Source organism: Salvia splendens, chromosome 6, assembly GCF_004379255.2.
Source record: "Salvia splendens isolate huo1 chromosome 6, SspV2, whole genome shotgun sequence".
Taxonomy (NCBI): domain Eukaryota; kingdom Viridiplantae; phylum Streptophyta; class Magnoliopsida; order Lamiales; family Lamiaceae; genus Salvia; species Salvia splendens.
In genome coordinates, this window is record NC_056037.1 from 8,037,328 (window position 1) to 8,049,972 (window position 12,645).

At 41.8% G+C, this 12,645-nt stretch overlaps 1 protein-coding gene and 1 long non-coding RNA gene across 2 annotated transcripts; both read left to right on the forward strand.

Moving 5' to 3' along the window:
* Window positions 1-3,750, forward strand: LOC121808205. The gene is made up of 3 exons (XM_042208597.1): window positions 1-385; window positions 1,254-1,318; window positions 1,787-3,750. The coding sequence occupies exon 3, from the start codon at window positions 2,935-2,937 to the stop codon at window positions 3,583-3,585; it is 651 nt and encodes a 216-aa protein (XP_042064531.1). The 5' UTR covers window positions 1-385; window positions 1,254-1,318; window positions 1,787-2,934; the 3' UTR covers window positions 3,586-3,750.
* Window positions 3,751-9,569: 5,819 nt separating this feature from the next.
* Window positions 9,570-11,527, forward strand: LOC121808226. The gene is made up of 3 exons (XR_006052141.1): window positions 9,570-9,879; window positions 10,748-10,812; window positions 11,281-11,527. It is a non-coding gene; the product is annotated as an uncharacterized LOC121808226 (long non-coding RNA).
* The last annotated feature ends 1,118 nt before the right edge of the window (window positions 11,528-12,645 follow it).

Here is a 12,645-nt window from a genome sequence, read left to right on the forward strand (position 1 = left end):
TTTATTCTGCTCCGTGAAAATACTAAATTAAATCAATGGCTAATTAAATAGCCATGATTTACAAAATATCCTCCTTATTTCTCCATCAATGACACGCCATTTCCTCCCCCAAAATCTTCCCAAATATCTCAATCATTTATTTCAATTATTCTCCCAAATCTTCAATTAATTGTGGGATATTTCTTAATCCTATAAACAAAGGATCAACCCCTAAACCTAACACACAAATCACACGCCCACTTCTTCAAACCACACGCCCCACCCCCTTTTTCATCTCTTCTCCCACTTGTTATCCATTTCACTCAAGATCCTATCAATTTTCCAAGAGATTGTTGAAGAACCAAGGTTTTAATTGCTTCCTACCGATTATTTCGTCCAAGAAAAGGTAAATTCAAACCCATATTCTTCAATCCTCTCCATCTAGACTTTCTTTGACTCCCTCATGCATGTAGAGAGTGTAGGGAATGAAGATCTAAGGGTTTAATCGGTGGGAATGTGAAATCATATGTGTGAGTGCGTTTTGATTGCAATTGCTTGTTGATTTATTGAATCCTCGGTGATTGATGTGCGATTTCATGAAAATATGTGTTTAAGGACTCTTTTGAGCATGATTGTATATCAAAACCATGAAAAGATTGATTTTGAATGAGTAGGGATAAACCCTAATTCGAATTGCTATCAGTATGAAAATCTGTGATTTCCGAACAGTGTGTTCTGATGTATTTTTGACCAACCAAACGAACTCCGATTTGACCGATTCTTCTTCCTGTGTAAACTTCGTGATGTCTTCTATATTGTGTGTAAATTTCGACCCATTTGGCTAAACGATGAATTTATGGTGAATTTTTAAAGTTGACTGCGCGATTCTGCCAAAAACGTGTTTTCTCGACCAGTAGGTTACGCCTTTGGTTTGCCCGACTTAAAAGTGGTATTTTGACATGAAATTTAAACTGAATGTTATTTGATGAGTCTACTGCCTTGTCATAAAGTTTTAGCCCCATCGGAGGTCGGATGATTTTTAAATATTTTTACAAAAAAAGTTGCGCAGAGCTGCCAGATCTCTACTTTGGTTAAACAACTATATTTGTATGCTTGAATGACATACATGAGTTTACATATGTGATGAGGTGATGTGATATGCAAAGATGGGTGATATGATGTGATTCCTATTGTTGATTGGGAAAGGGGAGTGATCTAGGACATGCATGATTTTAGTCCATGTTAGTGACTAATCGGGGACACATTATCCAAAGGTGAAATTTTGTGCGAGACGCGTGATACCAAAGGAAAAGCGAAACTTGAAAACTAAAGGATCGAGGTGGGCTCTCTTTTTAAATAAGGACCATGTCCTAATGTTTTATCAATGAGAATAAATGTGATTTCATGCCTTGTTTTGGTTTTTACGTGCCTATCTGATGTGGTTTTTGCCACTATTTATAAATCGAATTCGGGTCCTCGTAGGGCAGCAAACCCTACTTGGATTAGTGTACACCTATGGTAGACTGTGTGCTAGCGTACGGGCTGGCCGGTCTAGTGACCTGGTTTGCGGCCGCATTCCTTGTCATGTATTGGCAGATATGGTTAACGTCTATGGGAAAAATGACTGATCAGTCGATGTTTGAAATGAAAAAATGATTTTGAGTGCCTCGGGCCTTTCTAAAGAAAAACCCCGACGGTTACTTACGTACGGCATGATATCATAAACTGTATTTACAATGTTTTCGGCATGAGCCACTGAGTATTATTTCATAGTACTCAGCCCTGCATATGTTTTCCCTATATGTAGGTTGAGCGGCGACGGGCGGTTGGCGGTGTTGAGCAGGAACTAATAATGAACTGTGGTTGTTTTGGTTTTGAAATTCCGAGTGTCGTTGTGTCTTCACACATGACGTCACTCTTCTCTTGGATGCTTCCGCTGTGATATTTTTCTTAGAATACTTTTCATTTAAATTCTGAAACTATTTTATGATGGGATGTTTGAAACTCGTTACACTTTTTGAATAAATGCTAAACCCTAGTCTTTATTCATTAAACCCTAATACTCTTGGTCGCATTATTTATTAGACTTAGTTTTTAGTCAAATTTTATTGAAAACCCTAGTCTTCTATGCCGTTCATCTAAACCCCTTTAAGTCGCGATCGCCCGCTTTTATTAACCCTAAGGGGCGGTCGTGACAGTTTGGTATCAAAGCCTCAGTTCTTTCCGCTCTGGACCCAAGAGTCTTGTTTGAGTCAAAATCTATGCATGTGTAATTTGATAAATTGATAAACATCGATAGCTCAACACCACAACTCGTCTCCGCCCAACCACAAAAAAAAAAGAGGTAAAAATACTTTTGTGAGTTTTGGATTTGATTAACCGAAGTTGAAATTTTCGATGGGGAACAAAGTTGATATGATATTTTCGAAATTTTTGCTTGGAATATGAATGGATGAAAATGCATGGATATGGAATTGATATTTGCGCTTATGCCCAAGATGATGAATGTCGTTATGCGATGAACTTGTATTTTACTTGATAAGGAAAAATTGGCAAATATGTGATAACTCTATATACGTTGGATGAATGAAGTTATATGATTGTGATTATTCAATTGCTTTATGAGGCAATATGTGAAAGAACTTGAGCATGCTGCTATACATAATTGTAAATCATGTATGAATGAAAAATTTTGAGATAGTGTCGAACGTGGAGGCAGGAAAAGCCTAACGCAAGGCAAGCGACGCGTGGGGATATATATCGCGACTTAACGAAATGCAAAAACGCACGAACCTTTTTGCTTCGGAAATGAAATTCCATTCATTCTTGATATGATACTACCCGCACACCTCCATCATTGGAGATTTATATATACGCACCCATCATATTCTCAGCATCATTCGAAACCTCATACACCGTTATTTCTTTCGATCCTTGTGCTGATGCTGAGTTTTTATGGCCCAACGGTATTATGCTCTGATGCGTAATCGCTACTCCAGCGAAAGGGACCACCCGGTTGAGCGCTACCGAGATTACGAGTGGGACGGGGAGCTCTTCCTCATGACCTACGTCACCGAGTTTTACAGTAAATGGATGAACGCCTATGCATATGGGGGAGCTACCCATCACGAGGGGATCCAAAAGCTCATCCACACTCTACCATCTCCTTGGAGCGAGTGGACCGCTCAGGCGTCTCAGTTTTTCATATGGTATAGCCCGCTCGATTACACCGCGCGAGGGGATTTGGTTGGCCTTATAAAGGTGCTGCTTCCGGCCATGACAGCGGCATTTGATGGACCGCCACGTGATCCACCTCCACATATCTATCCGCCGGGTACAGCCCGCATGCGGAAGTATCGATGCGACGAGGAGCCACGCGTCTCCCGTGTTCCTAAGAGAAGGAGACTCGGGATGCGTGTCGCAGCCCCTCAAAGAAGCAACAGAGAGGTCAATGGGAGGTTTGGGATGACCCCTCCACCTGCGGGTGTCGAGGAGGAAAGTGAGGAAGAGGATCCCGAGGAAGAGGATCCCGTAGAGGAGGAGGACCCAATTAGAGAGAGCGTTGGAGAGACCGAGGAGAAGGAAGATGAGGATGGAAGGGATTAAACATAATAATTCTATAATATTTTATTACGATTTCCCATGTTTTGGATACTTTACCATTTTTGCTTGACCTTGACATCGTTTTGTCATTTGTTTTCGTTATAATGGAACTAAGACCTCTTCGAGGCAACTTTTCATATTTCTATGGGAAATTCTTGTCTTTTGCTATCCTATTGTGTAATGATTTGGTACCATCCCTTATTATCTTTTGTGCGATTATCTTTTGCTAGCCTATGACGCAATGGCCTCTTGCTATACTATATTGTAATTGTCACTTTCTATCATATTGCACAATTACCTTTGATGTACTATTGCGCAACTATCTTTTGACCACTCCATTGTACAATTGCCTTTTGCCGTCTTATTATGCAATTGTATTATTCTGTTGTGCAACTGCCTTTTTCTATCCCAATTGTGCCCTTATGTTTTGCTATTCTATTGTACAATTGTCTTTTGTTACATTATTAAACAATTACCTTTTTCTACCCTGTTGAGCAATCGCCTTCTTCTACAATCACCTCCTGCTATGCTATTTTGCAATTGCTCTCTTGTTATCATTCTGTGCAATTGTATTTGATACCTTTGCAAAAGCTCTTTATGATGCAATTGCCCCTTGATCTCCACTTTTCAACTATGCCACATGACTATTCTTGGATTTTGAATAAATGCGATAGTAACTCGTGTGGTACTGAATCAGAATGCCGCCAAGACGCAACATAAGACGTAACAATCCCGAACCTACCCCTCAGACGATGGAAGAGAGTGTGACACAACCCATCCCTCCACCACCGCCTCCTCCACCTCCGGTTGACCGTGAAACTGTGAAGCTTTTTCTAGAGCAAAAACCTCCCGTCTTTGATGGAATGGGAGAACCGGCCCAGGCTGAATCATGGATACGCGCATTGGAGCGCATTTTTGCAATCTTAGGGTGCAATGATAGGGAACGGTTGAGTTGTGTGACCTACCAACTAACCGAGTCTGCTGACTTCTGGTGGGATACCAGGATGAAGACAATGCCCCGAGATCAAGCAGCGGGGATGACTTGGGAAGGCTTCAAGACAGAAATATATAATAAGTACGTGCCCAAGAGCTACCGGAAGGCAAAGGCATCTGAATTCTACAATTTGACCCAAGGGCGCATGACTGTGACCGAATATGACCGTGCGCTCAACAACATGACCCGGTACGCACCTGACCAAGTCGATACTGACGAGAAGCTGGCTGAAAAGTTCCGTGAGGGACTAAGGCATGAGATAAGGATGTCGTTGGCTAGTCGTGGGAGACTCTCCTACGCGGAAGCGTTAGCCCTTGCGCTAGATATTGAGGCAGCTATGCCCAAGGAGAGGATGAAGGAAAACACTACTTTGGCACTACCTCCACCACACCACTCTCGAGAGAAGAGAAAGTGGGAGGGGAATGGGACCCCATATGACAACAAGAGGTACCAGCCCATCCAGAACCGACCACAGTATGGTGGAGGGCAAAACTCATCCAACCAGAGAGGCGACTTTCGGCCCAAGCCACCCCAATGCAATGTGTGCTCCAAGTACCATTTTGGAGAGTGTAGAATTCAGAACACCACCAAGTGCTTTAACTGTGGGGGAAATGGCCACTTCTCTAGAGAGTGTCCGAGCAAGAATGTGGGAATGGGGTCGAGGCAGAACACTCAAGGATCCCGCCAGCAGCCAAGGGCACTGCAAATTGAATCAAGGGGAAATCGCGATCAACCTACGCGACAACAACAACCTTACCGCCCAAGACTCCCTTCTCAGGCTAGAGCATATGCCTTGAGTCAGAAACAACCCAAGACTGAACATGGGAGTCACGAGAAGGGAAACCTGACAGGTATGGGCAAAATCCTCGACACACCCATTGTTGTATTGTTTGATACGGGCGCATCACATTCATTCATATCTGAATTGTGTGTGGACACCTTAAGTTTACCTGCTTACAAATCTGAACATAAGATGATGGTGTCCTCACCAGTGGGAGGGGTAATAGAGGTTTCTCGAACATGCTCGAACGTAGAAATTGTTATGGGAGGACTTAAGTTAATCGCTCACAACCTACAAGTCATGGCAATGGGGGATATTGACATAATTTTGGGAATGGATTGGTCAGCTACGAATTTTGCTACTATTCGTTGCAAGGAGAGACAAATATCTCTGCAAGCCCCGGGGAAGGAACCCACCATATACTATGGAATCTCGATGAACCGGCGAACGTCTATCATCTCCGCTCTTCAAGCTAGTGCGATGGTGAGAAAAGGGCGTCCTGCTTATCTTGTCTATCTACAAGGAGAGGAGAAAGGAGAAATGAAAGTGGAAGATGTTGCCGTTGTACGAGAGTTTCCAGACGTCTTCCCCGAAGCTTTGTCTGGACCACCGCCAGATCGACAATTGGAGTTCACAATCGACCTAGAGCCAGGGTCGGCACCCGTGTCCAAGGCACCATACCGAATGGCGCCTAAAGAGTTAGAGGAACTCAAGATACAACTTCAAGAGCTTATGGACCTGGGTTTCATTAGACCCAGTGTCTCACCGTGGGGCACTCCGGTGCTCTTTGTCAAGAAGAAGGATGGGTCGATGAGGATGTGTATCGACTATAGGGAGTTGAACAAAATGACCCTAAAAAAACAAGTACCCACTGCCGAGAATAGATGACCTATTCGATCAACTCCGAGGAGCCGGTGTGTTCTCAAAGATGGACCTAAGGTCCGGATACCATCAATTGAGAGTCCGAAGGGAGGACATACCAAAGACCGCTTTTCGCACAAGATATGGTCACTATGAGTTTGTTGTAATGCCGTTCGGATTGACAAATGCACCCGCAGTATTCATGGATTTGATGAACCGAGTATTCCACCCATACTTGGATAAATTCGTCTTGGTCTTCATAGATGACGTACTTGTTTACTCGAAGGATGAGAAAGAGCACGAGGAGCATCTGCGAATTACCTTGGAGACGTTGAGGACCGAGAAGCTATACGCCAAATTCAGCAAGTGTGAGTTTTGGCTGAAAGAAGTCAACTTTCTAGGTCACATTGTGTCGGCAGAAGGAATCCGAGTGGATCCCGCCAAGGTTGAGGCGGTACAACAATGGAAGGCACCTTCGACACCAAATGAGATTCGAAGCTTCCTGGGTTTGGCAGGATACTACCGAAGATTTATAGAGGGATTTTCCAAGATAGCGAGACCAATGACCCACCCAACAACTCAAGAAGGGGGTAAAAGTCAATTGGACCCCGGAGTGTGAGGCAAGTTTTCAACTTTTGAAGGATAAACTGACCACCGCACCAATCTTAGCCGTGCCAGAGCCTGGAATGAGCTACGTGGTATACACGGACGCTTCGAAGGTGGGACTTGGATGTGTGTTGATGCAAAACAACAAGGTGATTGCTTACGCATCCCGGCAATTGAGGCCACACGAGTTGAACTATCCAACCCACGATTTGGAACTGGCAGCGGTGGTACATGCCTTAAAGATTTGGAGACATCATCTCTACGGAGTTCGGTGTGAGATCTTTACGGACCACAAGAGCCTGAAATATTTCTTCGAGCAAAAGGATTTGAACATGCGACAACGAAGATGGCTCGAATTGGTAAAGGACTATGATTGTGGCATCAACTACCACCCCGGCAAGGCAAATGTAGTGGCAGATGCCTTGAGCCGGAAGAGTCATTCCCAACTGGCTGCTTTTCTCACCAAAGAAGAAAGCTTGATACGCGAATTTAGCAAGATGCGTTTGGAAGTGGTAAGGGCACCCGAAACAGTGAAGGGTCGAATTGCCACCTTGATGGTTACACCTGATCTAAGAACAAGAATTGTTGAAGCCCAGCGCATGGACGCGAAATTGGAAGAAATTCGAGTCGAAGTAAGAACTGGCGAATCTGGGAATTTCCGTGAGGAATCCGACAATGCTCTCACATTCGAAGGGAGACTCTGCATACCGAGTGACGAAGGACTCAAAAACGAAATCATGAGTGAAACACATGAGACTCCTTACACCGCCCACCCAGGGAGTACGAAGATGTATCAAGACTTGAAGAAGACCTTTTGGTGGAATGGTATGAAGAGGGATATAGCGGCATTTGTGGAGCGCTGCTTAGCCTGCCAACAGGTGAAGGCTCTACATCAACGACCGTACGGAAAGTTGCAACCACTAGAAATTCCCGAGTGGAAATGGGAGCATATCGCCATGGATTTTGTGACAGCATTGCCAAAGACGCAAAGAGGGAATACTGCCATCTGGGTAGTTATAGACCGACTCACCAAGAGTGCGCACTTCATACCGATTCCCATAACCTATGGATCAAATAAGCTAGCTCAAATTTATATAAGGGAAATAGTGCGACTGCATGGAGTCCCAGTGACGATCACGTCTGATCGTGACCCGAAGTTCACTTCAAGATTTTGGATCAGCCTACAACGGGAGCTAGGGACTCGTTTGAATTTTAGCACGGCGTTTCACCCGCAGACGGACGGACAATCCGAGAGGGCGATCCAAACCCTCGAGGATATGTTGAGAGCCGTAGTGTTAGACCGAGGAGGAAGTTGGGAGTCCGCACTCCCCTTGATCGAATTCGCCTACAACAACAGCTTCCAGGCAACGATAAACATGGCGCCGTACGAAGCCTTGTACGGGAGAAAGTGTAGATCCCCGCTCTACTGGGACGAAGTTGGCGAGAGAAGGGTACTCGGGCCCGGCGCAGTCGAAGAAATGGTTGCAATCGTTCGACAAATTCGTGAAAGGATAAAAGAAGCTCAAGACAGACAGAAGTCATACGCGGATGCACGGCGAACCGACTTGCAATTTCAAGCTGGCGACAAAGTCTTCCTCAAAGTATCCCCGTCGAAAGGGATAACACGTTTCGGCGTCAAGGGAAAATTGAAACCGCGATTTATTGGACCGTATGAAATCCTTGAAGGAGTGGGTCCTGTTGCATATCGCTTGGCGCTACCTCCGAACCTTGGGAACGTGCACAATGTCTTTAATGTGTCACAGTTACGTAAATACGTGTTCGACCCAAAGCACGTGATTCACTACGAGGAGGTCGCGTTGAATTCGGACCTGAGCTATGAGGAGAGACCCCAAACGATTTTAGACCGAAAAGTCCAGAACGTGAGAAATAAGCAAGTTGCCTACGTGAAAGTGCAGTGGAGAAACCACGGGCACGAAGAAGCCACATGGGAGCTTGAGGACAAGATGATGGAGTTATACCCAGAACTCTTCCCATGAGAGTACCAAATTTCGGGACGAAATTTCTTTTAAGAGTGGTAGGATGTAACGCCCCACTTTTCGAACCCTAATTTTTCGAACCCTAAGATGTTGTACTTATTGCTTTGATTGCCGAATTAAATGACGGATTTATTATGTGATTGAAATGGTGACCTAATTTTGATTTGATCGAGTCAAATTCGTTGATTTTATGAAGTGGCTTAAATTAATTAATGTGGAATGAAATATATCATGGTGAATTATATTATTTCGGGGAGTGAGATTTAATTAGGATCATAAATAATTACCTTGCCCTTTTATGAAGGGAATTTTCGACCACTATTATTATTTGGAGAGGAATTTATTTTTCTTGGATTTAATTATTTGTTTTGGGATAATTATCCAAATTAAATCCTAAAGCCTAATTATCTTATTTATTTCTTGATAAAATCGGCCCCTATTGTTTTGATTAGGGAGATTTCGAAATCTCCTAGCTTGTGGAAGAAGAAATTATTCACTAATTATTTTGATCCCTAATTATTTCCTTCCATGTTTTAATTGGAATATCCTAGCAAATCTTTCCCTACTTTATTTATCAATATTTGGAAATTATTCCTTGTGGGAGGAATTGAATAACACGCCTATTTTCATATTATTTGGGAGGGTTTTTATTGATTTTCTTGCTCCGTATTATTTTATTCTGCTCCGTGAAAATACTAAATTAAATCAATGGCTAATTAAATAGCCATGATTTACAAAATATCCTCCTTATTTCTCCATCAATGACACGCCATTTCCTCCCCCAAAATCTTCCCAAATATCTCAATCATTTATTTCAATTATTCTCCCAAATCTTCAATTAATTGTGGGATATTTCTTAATCCTATAAACAAAGGATCAACCCCTAAACCTAACACACAAATCACACGCCCACTTCTTCAAACCACACGCCCCACCCCCTTTTTCATCTCTTCTCCCACTTGTTATCCATTTCACTCAAGATCCTATCAATTTTCCAAGAGATTGTTGAAGAACCAAGGTTTTAATTGCTTCCTACCGATTATTTCGTCCAAGAAAAGGTAAATTCAAACCCATATTCTTCAATCCTCTCCATCTAGACTTTCTTTGACTCCCTCATGCATGTAGAGAGTGTAGGGAATGAAGATCTAAGGGTTTAATCGGTGGGAATGTGAAATCATATGTGTGAGTGCGTTTTGATTGCAATTGCTTGTTGATTTATTGAATCCTCGGTGATTGATGTGCGATTTCATGAAAATATGTGTTTAAGGACTCTTTTGAGCATGATTGTATATCAAAACCATGAAAAGATTGATTTTGAATGAGTAGGGATAAACCCTAATTCGAATTGCTATCAGTATGAAAATCTGTGATTTCCGAACAGTGTGTTCTGATGTATTTTTGACCAACCAAACGAACTCCGATTTGACCGATTCTTCTTCCTGTGTAAACTTCGTGATGTCTTCTATATTGTGTGTAAATTTCGACCCATTTGGCTAAACGATGAATTTATGGTGAATTTTTAAAGTTGACTGCGCGATTCTGCCAAAAACGTGTTTTCTCGACCAGTAGGTTACGCCTTTGGTTTGCCCGACTTAAAAGTGGTATTTTGACATGAAATTTAAACTGAATGTTATTTGATGAGTCTACTGCCTTGTCATAAAGTTTTAGCCCCATCGGAGGTCGGATGATTTTTAAATATTTTTACAAAAAAAGTTGCGCAGAGCTGCCAGATCTCTACTTTGGTTAAACAACTATATTTGTATGCTTGAATGACATACATGAGTTTACATATGTGATGAGGTGATGTGATATGCAAAGATGGGTGATATGATGTGATTCCTATTGTTGATTGGGAAAGGGGAGTGATCTAGGACATGCATGATTTTAGTCCATGTTAGTGACTAATCGGGGACACATTATCCAAAGGTGAAATTTTGTGCGAGACGCGTGATACCAAAGGAAAAGCGAAACTTGAAAACTAAAGGATCGAGGTGGGCTCTCTTTTTAAATAAGGACCATGTCCTAATGTTTTATCAATGAGAATAAATGTGATTTCATGCCTTGTTTTGGTTTTTACGTGCCTATCTGATGTGGTTTTTGCCACTATTTATAAATCGAATTCGGGTCCTCGTAGGGCAGCAAACCCTACTTGGATTAGTGTACACCTATGGTAGACTGTGTGCTAGCGTACGGGCTGGCCGGTCTAGTGACCTGGTTTGCGGCCGCATTCCTTGTCATGTATTGGCAGATATGGTTAACGTCTATGGGAAAAATGACTGATCAGTCGATGTTTGAAATGAAAAAATGATTTTGAGTGCCTCGGGCCTTTCTAAAGAAAAACCCCGACGGTTACTTACGTACGGCATGATATCATAAACTGTATTTACAATGTTTTCGGCATGAGCCACTGAGTATTATTTCATAGTACTCAGCCCTGCATATGTTTTCCCTATATGTAGGTTGAGCGGCGACGGGCGGTTGGCGGTGTTGAGCAGGAACTAATAATGAACTGTGGTTGTTTTGGTTTTGAAATTCCGAGTGTCGTTGTGTCTTCACACATGACGTCACTCTTCTCTTGGATGCTTCCGCTGTGATATTTTTCTTAGAATACTTTTCATTTAAATTCTGAAACTATTTTATGATGGGATGTTTGAAACTCGTTACACTTTTTGAATAAATGCTAAACCCTAGTCTTTATTCATTAAACCCTAATACTCTTGGTCGCATTATTTATTAGACTTAGTTTTTAGTCAAATTTTATTGAAAACCCTAGTCTTCTATGCCGTTCATCTAAACCCCTTTAAGTCGCGATCGCCCGCTTTTATTAACCCTAAGGGGCGGTCGTGACATACACACCATACTCTCATTGCGCTCGATGGTTCCAACCGAGCAGTTTTTATTGTACTACTATTTTAACTATGTAGTTGGTTTCTTTCAGAAGGAATTCCAAATATTTTTACCATAACTTCTGAAGAAAAATTGAAGTTGTATAATTGTAACGAGCCCTAACCTATTATTTTAGGGCTGATAAATACAAAGTCACGACGTATATATTTTTTCACTTGAGTTTAAAAAAAATAAAAGTACAGTCGTCTATAACGATCAAGATCAATTTGATCCGCTAAGTTTTATTGTGTTTTACTACTTCAATAGCAAGTTTCTTTATTGATCTCCAATTGATGAATAGTCACAAAACAATCAAACAATATTCATGGTCGGTTCGTAATAAACGCTTAACATGAGATTGTGAAAATAGTTGCCACATTAGAAGATGTTGCTATGCTACGTAATCTTTTATTAAAATAGTTTCAGAAAAATCAAATTTAAGTTATCTAGGAGCTCGGATTTTAAAATAATCATGCATGGTAATAATGTTATTAGATAAAATGCCAATTTTTCAGATGACTACATGGCAATGGAGGGGACATATATTTTAGGGATAATGTATAGTATATTCCGGATTATTTATAAAATGTTCAGTTGTCAAATGCACATGTAAAATGTTCAGTTGTGAAATGCACATTTCCCCTCTAATATTGAATGACCATGATAGGCCTGTGATCGGCAATCGGCGAGAGAGACCAATGGAGGTGGCCGGCCAAACATCGACCGAGAGGAAAGGTGCCAGAATTCGAGTCCCTAGGGTTAGGATTCGAAACGTTTTAGAAGAAAATAATGAAAAAGAGATTTAACTTTTATTGTGTTCTATAATATGAGAGATTTAACTAAGATTTATAATATTCTATTGTATTAAGTAATTAATAAGAGAGACTTACTACAAGTGTAACCAAATACAAACAACTTAATATGCTACTTCCTAACCA

Bases quoted from the DNA above. Each gene is read 5' to 3' on its own strand.
- LOC121808205 (XM_042208597.1), top strand. From the start codon at position 2,935: ATGGCCCAACGGTATTATGCTCTGATGCGTAATCGCTACTCCAGCGAA.